Source organism: Zosterops lateralis (genome assembly GCF_965231275.1).
Source record: "Zosterops lateralis genome assembly, chromosome: 5".
NCBI classification, from domain to species: Eukaryota; Metazoa; Chordata; class Aves; order Passeriformes; family Zosteropidae; genus Zosterops; species Zosterops lateralis.
The window spans coordinates 36,158,135-36,172,249 of NC_139766.1; the positions used below are offsets into that span (position 1 = coordinate 36,158,135).

Here is a 14,115-nt window from a genome sequence, read left to right on the forward strand (position 1 = left end):
GAAGAAAACCTCATCTCATTTCATTGTTAGAATAGTGAACAGATTTGCAAGGCCTATTTTCAATTAAGGGGCAAAACACACTCCTACTATGTAATTTTCCAATCTTTTTAGGTTCTTTTATTTTTAAACAACTGAAAAAGTAAGTCAAAAAAACCCCGAACTAGTTTATATAACACAACAGATCACCATTAGCTCTTCTGTTTCTGAGTAAAATAGTCCTTTTATATTCCATACGGTTATAGGAAAAAATCAAAATTATTGTTAAAACATAGAAATCACTTTTTACAGAATGTCAAACAGGTGCTTTTGCCTTCATCTGCAAACTCTGAGATTCTGACTGGTTTGTAATATTAAACTCCAGAAATCTTTTAAAGTGAAGTATTAAAACACAAAGGAACCTTGATATGACAGGCTACCAATTTACAAAGAGTAATAAACAAATAAATAAATCTAATCAAGCCTCACACAGCTTTGGTTTGATCATTTGTTTATGGAAGTCTTACATCTACTTCTAAACAGAAATCTTAATATGGCTTCAAATAATGAAAACGTTGTGTTTCTTTGTATACTGACTGGTCTCCATCTGTGCTGCTGGTCTTAAAACGTGTTGGGTAAGAGCACTAAAACACTCAACACATCTCTTGCAGTCAAAGTCTGTGAACTTACTTGCACATTTTAGTGTTTAGGATCAAACTGACCCTCACTTTGTCAGTGTTAATGGAAGCCATAAAGTGTTGGTGCTCTCCCGCTCAGCATGAAAACTTATATTTAAAAATAATAAAAAAAAAAAAACAGCAAAAAAGGCACATATTTGAAAGAGTGTATGTAAGTTTTTTATTAAGAAGTATTCAACAGTACAGATGGTAAGATGGTATGTAAGAATGCCTCTTGGGTGTAATACTCGAGTTCCAGCTGGAATGTTTCCAACAGGATGTAAACCACAGTCCTCAAGCCCACACTTTAAAAAACATATTACTTAGCACACTGCTAACAAATGTCAACACAAGAATACACTGCTGTAATGACTTCAATTTACAAAAGTGCAAGGAGGGAGGAAGAAGCTATTTGAACAGTCTTTAAAACCAAAAATTGTGGTGGGGAGGGAAATCAATACACAAATGCATGAGCAAAATATTTATTCAAAGCAATAAAAGCTCTGGTGATTGCTACAAATTCGATAAATTAAGAATTTAATGCTGTACAAACATACATATTATTTTTGGTGTCCATAAGTCTGCAGAGACCAGGTCTGAAGACCTGTGCTTTCAGGTATTCCCAGAGGCTGGCTTGGTGTTTTGAACAAGTTGAAGGTTTCTTCAATTCTGAAAATAAATTTTGTTTATACATTTAATAAAATAAGGTACAAAATAACTGGCTTGCGTTTAACTTCCTAATTATCCAAAATACTAACAAGCACCATGACCTCATAAGTTTTCTCCCATCCCTCCCTTTTCCTCTCCTATTTGTTTCTATTTTAAATGCCAACCATATATCAATAAACCTTAAGTACACAAAGAAAGAAGTAACCCACACAAAAAAAAAAAATCACTGAAAAGGCTAGAGCTTTTTATAGGCCATGCACTAATGAGAATAGAAATCTCTTGCTAGAGAAACATTGTAGAGCAACACATTTCTCTTCAAGTATAATAAAAATATAACAAAAAATTATTATAGATCTCAGAATGAATATCAAATACATCTTAATACAATTATTATAATTCTTAGGCTGAAAATGGTTTTAATTTTCCTTAACCAATAAAAAACAGTTAAAGTAACATAGGTATTTTTCAGGAAGAAAAGTTGCAAGTACCAGGGAATTTCAATCAGGAAATAAATAATATTCCTATTTCTTATCAAGCAAATTCTAAACATTCTTTAATTTCTAGTTAATACCATTAAGAGTGCTTTCTATTGCTTTTTAGAAACCAAAACAATGACTCATCCCACAAATACAAAACTGTAAGTGAATTTACTATGCAGTAGAGCCATAAGGAAATGCCACACCTGATGTGGAGACTTTTGAGGTTTGGAACACATATGTACATTCTCTGTGTGCCTTAGTCCAGTACAACTCCCACCTGGGAAATAAATTCCTGCTGCCCTTTCCTATTACTTACATTTTACTTATCTTTTCCATTCTTTGCCTTATTGTCTCCTACAATTTAAAAGCAACAAAGTTAGTGAATTCTTCAAAGCTGACATTTTTCAGATGGACTTTCAACTTAAATTCAGAGAAAATATGACTTTAAGCACTGTTTACATACGAAAAGTATTTTTATGAGACAGACCTAGACGTAGTTTTGCATTGTTTCACTGTTTTTCTATCAGTATATACAACTAAAACCAATGCTTACTTCTTCTCTTGACCTCAAAGGAAATCAACTGAGCTTTGACCAGTTTTACTTACCTTTGAAATGTCTGTCAGATCATGAGAATGAATGGGCAGGTCTTTGGGAGACTGGGCTGTGGGTAACAGTGAACTGCATCCAGACGACTGAAGATGCCTCTCTGGCATCTCCTCATTCCTCTCTGGATCTACAGAGAAATGCTCAGTTTTATGTCACCTTTGCCTTTTTGCTCTCTTTTGCAAGGTCAGCTATCAAATAACTTGATTTACAGTAGGTAATAACAGAAGAGAATGCATTGTTTAGAGAGGGAAAAGAAAAAGCTACTATGAGAGTCCAAAATAGGTTTCTCATTTTTTAAAATGTGAGTAATATTACACTGTGTATACTATATATAATATACAAAAAGTAAATTCCAAAGATTACTAAGAAGATTATTTTCTCCTGGTTAGACTGAAACCAAAGCTTCAGTCTGAGCATCTGACTACAGTGCCAGACATTTAACAGTAACTTCATATAGTTTACATTATTTTTATTGTAAACTATCTGTTCAAACATGTCTTTAATTTGTGCTAAGTAACCTGTCTTATAAGTAGCAGATTTTTTTTTGTTTGTTTGTTTGTTTCTTGTTTTTTGGGTTGTTTTATTATTATTATTATTATTTGGAAGGCTATGATATTCTTTGCAATTTAGATTTCTATTGTCAGGGAAGAGAACTTGGTATCTTGAAAAAAAACATGTTCCCATACCCATTCTTTAGTAATATCACCATCTATATATCATACCTTTGGAACATACTTGGCTACATTTTGTATCAAAAATTCATATTAAACTGTTTTTAAATATCTAAAATTAAAAATTGTTTATTTGATACAGCAGTGATTTCTGAAGAGTGCAACAACCAAAAAGAGCCTGAAAGGATTCCCAGTACTATATATCAGATAAAAGAGTTAAGACTGTCCCCATATCTTTTAGGCTGAAACCTTCCTTGATTTTAGAAAAGCAGGAATAACAAACGCAGAAGAATTTGAGGAGTCTGAAAATATGAAAATTCTCTTTTGAAAACCAACTGCCTGTTTACTTACTACAAAGTCCTCAACTGACAGTAACACACCACTAAATTTATCAAAGGGAATAAATATGTTGCAAGTTTTCTGTGTCCTGTAAAATGAAGGTCCCGTTTCTGAGACTCCAAGACAAAAACAAGCTTTGACATAACCAAGAACTGCCTTTCTAATTTCCATGGAAACTGGATTACTGAGACTCCGTTTTAATTACAATTCAAGAGCCCAACACTGGACAAAAAAGCCTAATATGTGAGAATGGAAAATAGAATATCCTCCTTAGCACTGGTGGTAGGAATAACAGCTGCCACAAGGGAAACAGGCCAAATCAAGGGAGAGAACAGAGGGAGCTCAGGAAGCTAACAGAGCTAAGGGCTAAAGAGCTACCATTGAGGAAGACAGAAGAATTACTCATGGCCTGGCCAGTGCTTTTAACTTCTTTCCCACTCAAGTCTGCTTCATTTACTTCTTGTACATTATCAAAATTAAACGGAAGTTGGAAATGGAAGAAAAAGATTTTGTCTTTCCCTTCAAAACAAGAAAGTTTATCAAAAATGCCAGCTGGACAGCTGCTAACTGTTTCAGAGATGAAATATAGAAAACATTTAGTAGTGAGTTGAAAACCAACAAAGATTATGAATCATGATTTGTCTGAGACCCATTAAAAAGAAGAAAACAGCAACTTAAAAGATATTAGTGACAGCAAAAATAACTCCATTTGTGCTTAAGAACAGTGCATTTTTAAATCATGACGTTAACTGCTTTAAAGTCCAGATGACAGTATCATTTTTCATAGCTTCAGTAATAGAACCGTAATTAAATTTGCATGTTTGGTATTTTTAGTAGCTATTTGTCACTATTACTTACTATGCTATAGCAACTAAATCATCTAAAGAAAAAGTTAGAAACATAAAATGATGAGGAGGTTAACTTCTAATCTGCAGGATGGTTTTAAATTCAGAGGTGGCTAAATTGCAGTTACCTACTTAAACTACTTTAGTCAAGCTCAGCAAGAAGTGTTTAGCATATTTATGTTAATTAAAAGGAAAACCATTAATACTTACCAAGAGAAACTGGAATGCTACTAGAAGCACTTTCTCGATTTGTACTGCTGAACTCTTTAAGTAAGTCTCTCTGAAATACAAGTTTAGTGCATTTTAGCCCTACACCCTGTTTAAATCATCTTCTGACTGAACAAAAATATTTAAAATATTTTAAAATATTTAAGTACTGGGTATGTAAGTATTTGCTTGCTCTACCATCCAGATATGTTGGCACTGCACAAAAATCTTCACAGGACTAAAAAAATTCAACATTTCCATAAAGGCATTTCATTAAAAACCAAGTCTATTTAATGGGTCTTTTTTTAAATATCAATATTGCTGTTCATAAAGAGGTCAAAACCAGCCAAAATACAGTGCATATAACTTAGTTCTGAGTAGAATGGAAAATCAGAATGCTCTTAGCCTGTACTAATAATTTCATCTCAACTTTGGTTGCCATTAGCTTAAAGTAAGTGTGCCGCCTTCTACCGCTGGTTGATACTCGAAAATACAGCCTCAGTCCTAAAAAAATGGCCTGTAGACTAACTGAACTTCATTCCACATAAAGCCTTAGAATTCAGAAGGCTATTTTAAGCTAGTTTCCCAGGCTCCTAAATGAGAGAGAGGTCTTTTAAGAAACGTTCTCAGTTTAACTCAATCTAACTTTAAAAAGGTTGCTCATAAGCAAGAAAACAATAGTATTTTTGAGTTCAACTTTCTAATTTCAAGGTAAAAAAATGCAACACTCACCTAGACTTTTTTACCAAGGAGTTATTATTATGATTTAACATCTCAGCCTTTAAAATATGTCACTTTATATACTGGAGTAGCTACACCAGCTAATGGAAATACTACACCCAAATAAATGAATGAAGGAGAAATAGTAGGTATTGTATGGGAAAGGGCTGGAAAAAAATGTAATTATGTCTATCTCTTAAAAAAAATACAAAAATAGAATCTGCACAGACTATGTCTGTTCAATTCCTTTCATTGATATGGACTTGGTAGCTTTCAGACTTTCCCAGAGCTAAAGGCACAGCTGCTGCTACTTTGGCAACAGCAAAAAACAGATCTTGGAGTGTTCCTGCTCTATTGGCTAGACGCCAAAAAGTCTCTGAAAAGTGCAAGAGTAAGAGAGGAGTAATTCTGAATTGTTTCTGTATGTGTGAAGCACAACTTGGATGCAATTTTCTTAAGCAAAAAATCAGCAATTCTGTGTCCCAAAGGATTATTTCTTAACAGTTTTCAAATATCTATTGCAAAACATTTCGCTTTGAAGACTATGTATATATACATATATATTTGTATATATAACCCCACACAGAAACTATAACTGAACTTGTTTCTGCAGGTGAATTCTTTCAGTGTACGCAGTACAGAAATATAATTATCTCACTGGAAATCCTTGAGCGATATTTATAAGAGTATTTTCCAAATGCTACTCCAACCATATGAACAACTGCAATAAACACATTACTGAAGCAGCAATAAACCAAATTTACAAAAAACAAAAGAACAAGTCTAGTCTGAAACATGAGCTCTCCCATGTGCTACAGTAATTTCTTGAAAAGAATACATTTGAAACAGGAGAAAAACTGTCTATGGCTGTTCACCTGAAAGCCTCTTGAGACTGCTGCCAGAAAAAAAAAAAACACATTATTGTTGGTGGTATTAACTGGACATACACCTACTGATCCATAAGAATCTGATTTCAGATGGTAAATCACTTGAGCTACTACTGACCTAAAACTTTTTTTTTAAGTGTTTGAGAATATCCATCCTTACTAATTGAGCATCAGCCTTTAGAAATAACCTGGTGATCAGCCTGAACACCTGTCCATTTCAAAACTTTGCATAATCACCACATTTCCAAGGCACATGGTAAAACACATCTTGTATACAAGTATTAGCAACATTTTCAAATTTGAGGGGTCAGCAACCTGCATAGATCTCCTGGTTATGAATAAATTCAACAGTTTTACAACGGCAAAGAAAAATGCAACATCTGTATTTTCCACAAGGGTTTTCAACTTCTGGAAAGCCCCTGACAGTATTTGAAGGATACACAAGTGGAGGAGGGAAAAAAATTTTGGATCACACAATTAATTTCAAAGTGATGCTATGGTTCACTGCAACTCAAAATATTTACATGTGTACATATATCAAATTTCATAATGTGCACACAAAGACCTTTCAGTAGCATGAAAAGTAACCCAGAGTCTTAATGTAACAAGAGGCTTTATTTGCTATGCCAAATGTAGCCACATCACAACTGTACTGCTTTCACACATTCAAAAATGCAATGAACATCACTGACAAGAAATAGGAAGTGGAGGAAGAGATTGGGACTAAGAGAAAAAACCCCATTGATTAGGCTAGAAATTTCAAGGATCCATAAATTAAACATAGGACTAAAGTCAGAATTAACTTTTTGATTAACCCTGTATTTTCCACTGTGCATGCCATCCATTTTTGTCACTATCAGTAGCAGAGAATGAAGACTCCATGTTTAAAAACTTCCTTCCATAACCAATAGTAAATAAAATGACACTGAATCATTACTAATGAGAACAGATGGAGAGCTTTGCTTCATAGAGCATCAGAGAATAGAATTAAACAGTTAAGAAAAAAATACCATCAACTTCATAAACAGCACTTGCATTCAGATTGTGCCTTTAAGCCAGTGAAAAAGAACACTTCAGGAGGCAGGGAGGGCAGAAACAGACCAACAACATTGTGTTTGGGCAGTTTTTGTTATAGAATTAAGAGAAGCTAACACACCTTTTTGGATTGTAACAGCAGTTCTGTTTCGAGAAGCAAAACTCGATTCAGTAAGTTATTCCAGTCCTTCTCATCTATGATCACCTTTCCTTGAAGTTTCTCTTCTAAAACTTGTAGCTTATCTTCCATCCAATCTAGCTTATGCAGCTTTTCCTGGAAATCTGCAAGCTGATTCTTTAAAAACTCAATTTGTGAATTTTCTTCTGTGACCTGAAAATATAGATAAGAACACATCCTCTAATTTCAAAACAAAACCAATTCATTATTTAATCAAACAAATTAAGTGCAATCTTCAAGTTCAGTAGCTACATCCTGCTACATTTGAAAATTATTTTTCTTCCAGAATTACCAAAATATGCCTACTCAGGGAATTCAGCTTTTAAAAGAAGCAGTTGACAGAATTCTGCCTTGAAAGAGACAGTACAATTTAACTGACTTTTCCTTTTTCCAATTTTTTCAATACATTTATTAAATATCATTTGCATGCTCCTGAAGCACAACTATAATGTAAAAACCTTTATCCCTTTAGAAATATTTTGTAAAAAAAAAAAAAAAAGACAGCATCTTAAAATAGAAACTCTTACTTGTTCACATTTAACTTCCACAATATCATGATCTAGGCACAATTGTTCCTCATTCCCTCCCTGTGCTGGAGGGGGCAGTGGACAAAGATCACCACTGACTTCATTTCCTGAGTGCCGTTCCACTAGAGGCTTCTTTTGAGTATGTAAAAAACAAACAAACAAACAAATAAACCCAACAAACTGCTGGTGTTATTCCTTACAATAATATTTCAATTCATTTGCCAAGTAATAACACATAAGACCTATTATTTCAATATTTATTTAAATCTAACTATCTTATCCCAACAGGTTACAAAATACAAAAGAAAGGAATAGCAGGCAGTTTAATTGTTAAAAAATCATCAGACTTGAAGGAACTGTAAAAGAAATATGCACACACTTTACCATATATACTGTGTACCTTGTTTCCTTTCCATAAATAGTAATGAAGACATGAATGTCTTCCCTTAGTGTATAGGTTGTTACATTTCTAAGTGTGGACTGGAAAATATGTTATTGCATACATCCATATGTAATGACCAAAAATCACAACCATGACAAAAACACTAAGAACATAAAAGGTTTAACTAGGAAGACTAGAATTCTTCCCTTTTCCTTGACAACTGTCAGCAAAATAGCCCCATGAGCTACACATTAGTTTCCTTTGAAGGCTTCTCTTAGAGAAAACAAAGAGAAATTTTGCAGCTCTTTCTAGGTGGATTAAATCCTATGATATTATCACAAAACAAAATAAAATACTTAATGATTAAGAATGCACAATTACTAGTCCTTTGCAGCATCTTAACATGAACAGATGTTTTAGTTAAGCTGAAACTCTACCTGGGAATTCTTAAAACACATGTATCTATCCCCATACAGTGCTAAAATTAAACAAGAGACAGAGAAGCCATTCCAAATACTTTCTTTGGGAAGTTTTTCTCGATAAAAGCAATATTTTCCTTATAAGAAATCACCAACCAATAACAGGCAGTCATAGTCCTTAAAATTTTCTACAATTTTATTTTCCACCCTTTTAGCATAAAATATTAGGAAAGTTGCCTCCTTCACATGTTAAGAGTGGCATAATGTAGAATCATTTTTACTTATTGCATAAGCATTTTACTTTTGTAAAACCCAAGCCAAGAGGAATACTACATTATGAAAACTTGCTGAATAGATTCAGACAAAAGACCAAACAGTGTTTTGAAAGCTGTGCACACTTCACTCTTCAAACATGATAAAGCTCCTTTGGCCCACTGTATCTTTTCCCACTGCTCTCCCTCACACTTGATATAATTCAAATATACCACAAACAACAGGACTACGTCATTTTCATCAAGACTTTGAGATCAACTACTCAGTAAAAGAGAGAGCCAATATCCTCTGCATTTCAGCTGTTATTTCAGCCAACCACACTTTGGGGAAAAACAAACAAGCAAGCATCAGCACACCTCAAAACAAGCAAGCATCAGCACACCTCAAAAATCAAAGCATCAGCTTTGATTAAGTATTAAAACCTAAATGAAAGCAAAAAATTCAGCAAGAGCCTGACTTGCTACAAATGAGATTAACCTTTAAACATAAAACATAAAAATTATTTTCATACCTGTTTGGAATTCAGAACACTGCCACTAGGATCAGCAAGACCTTTACCACAATTTGACCACACTTCAAATTTAACAGGTCTGATTTTTTTCCTCGTTTGGGATTTAACCTATAAAGTGAACAGAAGAAAATAACACAGGAAAGTTTTCAGGATTCCACACCCCATTTCTAACACCATCACTGTCAGTCAGGAATATTTCATGGCACACAAACACATTTTAAACCTCTGTAGTACAATAATGTCTTTAAAAAATTAAACATGACCCAGATTTCTAGAGAACACAGACCAGAAGTGAATGCCATACTTTTACACTCATTAATGCCTATGCTAGGTGGCATCTAAGCTGGTTATAAATAAAAAAGACAACTTGCACCAGAGTTGAAAGTAAAGCAAATACAAAAAAAAAAAAGTAGTTATGTCTTCAAAACTGACAAGTATACAGAAGTCCTGAAGACTTGCAAAAACTCAAAGGAAACAAAATCCTGTAAAATATAGACTGGAAATTCCTTTCATTAAAGCAGAGACTGATACAAAACACACACTGATAAAAAAATAATGCCATTACAAGTAGTGTTGATGAAAGTAATCAATTTCAGAAACAAATACAAGTGTCATGTCTAAATGGTTACAGAAATTCAACATATGAGATGATTTTGTTCACCTTTAAATCTATCTGAAAAGTATTGATTCACATGTTCACTGTATCAAGAAATGTAAAAGAAAATATATCATTTACTGTAAAGACAGCAATTACATTTATCTTCATTCTAATTTTTTTTATACTACAAAACATTGGCAGCTTCATGTCTTGAAAGAAAGCATTGCAGCATCTTACAATGGAACTTCATATTAACTTTCCATTATTTGGTCCATGAGCAATGCTGCAACTTCAAATAGAAGCTGAAGACCAGTTCATCTGCAGCACCAAATATGTCAAAAGAAACTTAAAATAAAGGTAATCATTTGATCAGTACCTTACTAGAGTTACTCAACTCCTTATGTTTCTTCACCACACAGTTGATAATGTCACAAACAATTTGCATTTTTCTTTCCGCAAAGCCAAACTGAAGAAACTGCTCTTTGGTTAAAATTGGTTTATACTGAAATTGATCTCGAAGAAACTGCAACAAAATAGGAGTTTACTTCACTTTCAAAATCACCTCACAACATGCCTATTATTTTACTACAATTCTTTCTTTCTGCACTTCAGTAGTTAAGCCTTTTCTCATTTGATTATTGAGATAGATATATATATATATATACACACACACACCTGTTTCTTTTAACTATGCTTTAAACACACCTCCTCTTCCAGAAAGGAAGGCCTTAAACGTACCTCCTGTTTTATTCACATCACTCTTGTAAACTTTAACTCACAGTCTCAAGATTCAAGAAATAAATGACTATAGAAATGAATACTAAAAAACTTAACCCGAGCTTTTAAAGTAAATAAATGGACAATTGTATTAATCTCAGCAAATGCATCAGAGGGCTACATAAGGCTTCCACAGAACCCTGTAAAGCAGTCTCCCAGAAGGAAAACTAGTCTGAATAAGCCACTATTTCTTAATTCATCAATCCACCCTTCATAAAAAAAGTGCCTTTGTATATTTTAAGGGGAGTTCAAAGTTATTTTCAATCAGTTAAGAATTTAATTCCGATTTATAAAAGATTAACTATTTAATTTTATGTATTAAAATGGCATAGTGTTTCAAAATAGCTGTACTTCTTAACTGTGCTTACATTACAAATTTTTGAGTTTCTTTCTTGCGATTTTTTTGGCGGTTAAGATTTTTGCAAAGGTCATTTCTATAAATCTTATTGCCCAATAAACATTTCTGTGTTCTTCAAAACTAACAACTGGCAATATTACTGTTTCTGCAAACATCTCAAAATTGAGATTTGGCTACCACCACCCACCCTTATTTTCATTAAAATCTAAAAACTTGCACACAGTGACCCACTACTCATCTTAAATCCTAACAGAACTAAAATCCAGGTTCATGGCCAAAAATTTTCCCTTTCTAGTAAAGTTCATAGTAAATGTTTAATTTTTGTGAAGTTGCTCTCAAGCCCATGTTTTATTTGCAAAGAACATGAAGAGATACCTTATAAACAGCTTCGATAAAACGCAAGTCACTCTTGGCTGTCAGCTCTACATCACACTTTACCAAAAGCTCTGCTATGCCAGTTGAGAAAGATGTAAAACAATAGCTGATGATAGGTAAAAATGCAGCTGGATCACCCTTTACTAACCTATGAAGAAACAGAAGTATTTCACACAGCAGAAGGTAACAAAAGCTTTTCATTATATGAATTCAAACATTTAACTTGAAAGGAATAAATACAGGCAGCATGCTATATCGAAATATCTCTCATTTTAAAGTTTTTTTTGTTCAGGCATCTCTCATTCAGTCACCTTTGCTGTTATCAGTAAAATGCTCAAAAAAAGTCTTTTTGTGATCCTCATATAATTTAAACATTGTCAAGTCTAAAGCCCACCAGCATTTCCAGCTCAACAGTCAGACTTTTTTTTGTTTGTTTGTTTCTGATCTTCACAGGATAAAATTTCCTGAAGGAAGTTTTGCAAGCACTTCAGAAGAAATCAGAGAGGTGAGATTAACCAAAACAAAGACAAGAACAGCAGAAGACAAGCAAGACAGTAATCCAGCTCAGGATTGCTCTAAGGATTGCTCAGACAGCAAAACTGCATACTTGTATATTCCAGTTCACACAGACCACAGCCCAACTCCCCACAGTTATATTCTGCTTACTTATCACTGGGTGCAATGCTAATATTTATACATATCTTGTTTACTACACACCTTGCTGTCATCATGTTATTGGCATAAATTTTCACGCTGCCACTTACACTGTATAATCCACATCTCTTGGATAATTTAACAAGCGAAGTCCTTGTTCTATTTTTCTTAAACTTCCATTTAGGTCTCCTGTGGCCATTATTCCAAATGTTATTCTTCTTCCAGATCATGAAATAAACATAAAAAATTACATCTGTTCAAAAAATTATGTACACAAAAATTACAAAATGCAATCATCACTTAAATTCAATTTTCCACTAGAACCTGGGAGATAATTACCTGCCACTATCTTCACTAAATTTATTTTCTTGCTACAAGACAAAACAAATATTTTGAAGCCTACCAATCCAAGCAGTGAAGAGGGATGGTCACACAGCCTATAAATGAAGTGATGGTCCCAAGAGACAGTTAAATCCTACATTTACAGTGGGCTGGGTTTGTTCTGGGTGTTTTTCTTGTTGTGCTTCTATGGTATTCAATCAGCAGTCCTCAGGATCCAGCTCCTCCTATGTGTTCTGTCCTTCTCAAAAGGATTTTCTTCCTACTTAATCATCAAGTTTAATGTAATCATTAGGTCCTGGGTTAATAGTTGCATTAAACATAAGTACACAATAGTTACTGTTAAATGCTTGGAAGAATTTAACCAATTATTTGGAAATTAAGGCAGCTATTCTTCCTGCATTATGTTACAATGTGATCCATTCTATGGTTTTGTGAATTTAACCAGCTATTAAGAGAAATCTCAAAGAATCTGACATAAAACTGAAGCTCTGATCCGCACACAAATACTCACAGAAGACACTCTCACAAGATTTTGTCTACTCATATAGGCTGTTTCCCAAAAGTATCAACAATCCTTTCTTTTTACACCAGCCTCCAGGTGTAAAAACCGGTGACTACTGTCACTACAAAGTAGTTTAAGAGATTATAAAAGTAGCAGTCAAGTTGGTAGCAAATCTTGGGAAGGTGAGCCCAGAAAAATTCGGTACATAGCTTTTGTCTGTAGAAACTGCTAACAAAAGTTACAGAGCATTGGCTAGCAAGAGTAGAATCGAGTATAACAAAGTTTCAGGATACGGTAACATAGAACTTTGAGTAAGTGGCTCCAAGAACGACTCCTAAAACTACAGATGATATTCAAGGGATCAATGTAAAAACTAAACAAAAATACCAAAACAAAACCTATAACTACTACCCCATGCAGGTTACCAAGGACGCTAACTCTGTAAACATTGTCCTTGAAATGCTCAACAAGTAGACTTTAGATTTATTCTAAGCGAACCTAGACTCTCCTGCTGCACATGGCGGGGAGCTGGGGGAATCCAACATTACGCAGAGATGCAAAATTCTCACTGACAAGTAGGAGGCCCCGGCACAGCTGTGAGCGGCAGGAAGGACGGCGCGGCCCAGGCTGGTTGTCCCGGGCAGCAGCGGAGAGAAAGCGCGTCCCAGGCAGGGCACGGCAAGGCGGGTTGAGCTCCTGGAACCGGAGTGCTGCGACAAACCCGCCAGAGCGGGACCGGCCCCCACTCGCCTTCCCTCGGCCCTACCACAGCCGAGTGCCGGGCCCTCCGCAGGGCTCGCCGAGGAGAGGGAGAGCCCCGTGTGGGGGGCGGCGGGCGCGGCGGGGACAGAGCCCGGCCCGGGAGCGCTGCTGACTCACCCGCGATCCCTCGGGAGCACCGTGATCCCTGGGCAGGGCGGCGGGAGCACCGCGTTCCCTCGGGAGCACCGCGTTCCCCGGGCAGGGCGGCGGGAGCACCGCGTTCCCCGGGCAGCGCCGGGCGCAGACCGAATCTGCCGCCACCGAGCCCGACGGGCACTTCCGCTTCCCGCCCCGCCCCGCGGGCGTCACTTCCAGCAACAACAGCCGACGTCAGAGCTGCCCGGG

The 14,115-nt window shown here is 35.5% G+C and overlaps 1 protein-coding gene across 6 annotated transcripts; it reads right to left on the reverse strand.

The window, feature by feature from the left end:
* Positions 1-705: 705 nt before the first annotated feature.
* Positions 706-14,020, reverse strand: CEP44 (centrosomal protein 44). 6 transcript variants are annotated; one of them, XM_083862168.1, is made up of 11 exons: positions 13,888-14,020; positions 12,275-12,382; positions 11,511-11,658; positions 10,377-10,523; positions 9,403-9,510; positions 7,818-7,949; positions 7,234-7,443; positions 4,474-4,543; positions 2,408-2,535; positions 2,118-2,155; positions 706-1,322 (listed from the first exon to the last, which is right to left on the reverse strand). In XM_083862168.1, exons 2-11 carry the CDS (start codon positions 12,361-12,363, stop codon positions 1,214-1,216), a joined length of 1,179 nt encoding a protein of 392 aa, XP_083718294.1. In that variant the 5' UTR covers positions 12,364-12,382; positions 13,888-14,020; the 3' UTR covers positions 706-1,213. The 6 variants fall into 6 exon arrangements, 5 of the variants coding, with proteins under 5 accessions (XP_083718294.1, XP_083718293.1, XP_083718295.1 ...); XM_083862167.1 differs by having other exon boundaries at positions 12,275-12,417; positions 13,888-13,958; XM_083862169.1 differs by lacking the exon at positions 13,888-14,020 and having other exon boundaries at positions 7,818-7,946; positions 12,275-13,420.
* Positions 14,021-14,115: the final 95 nt, after the last annotated feature.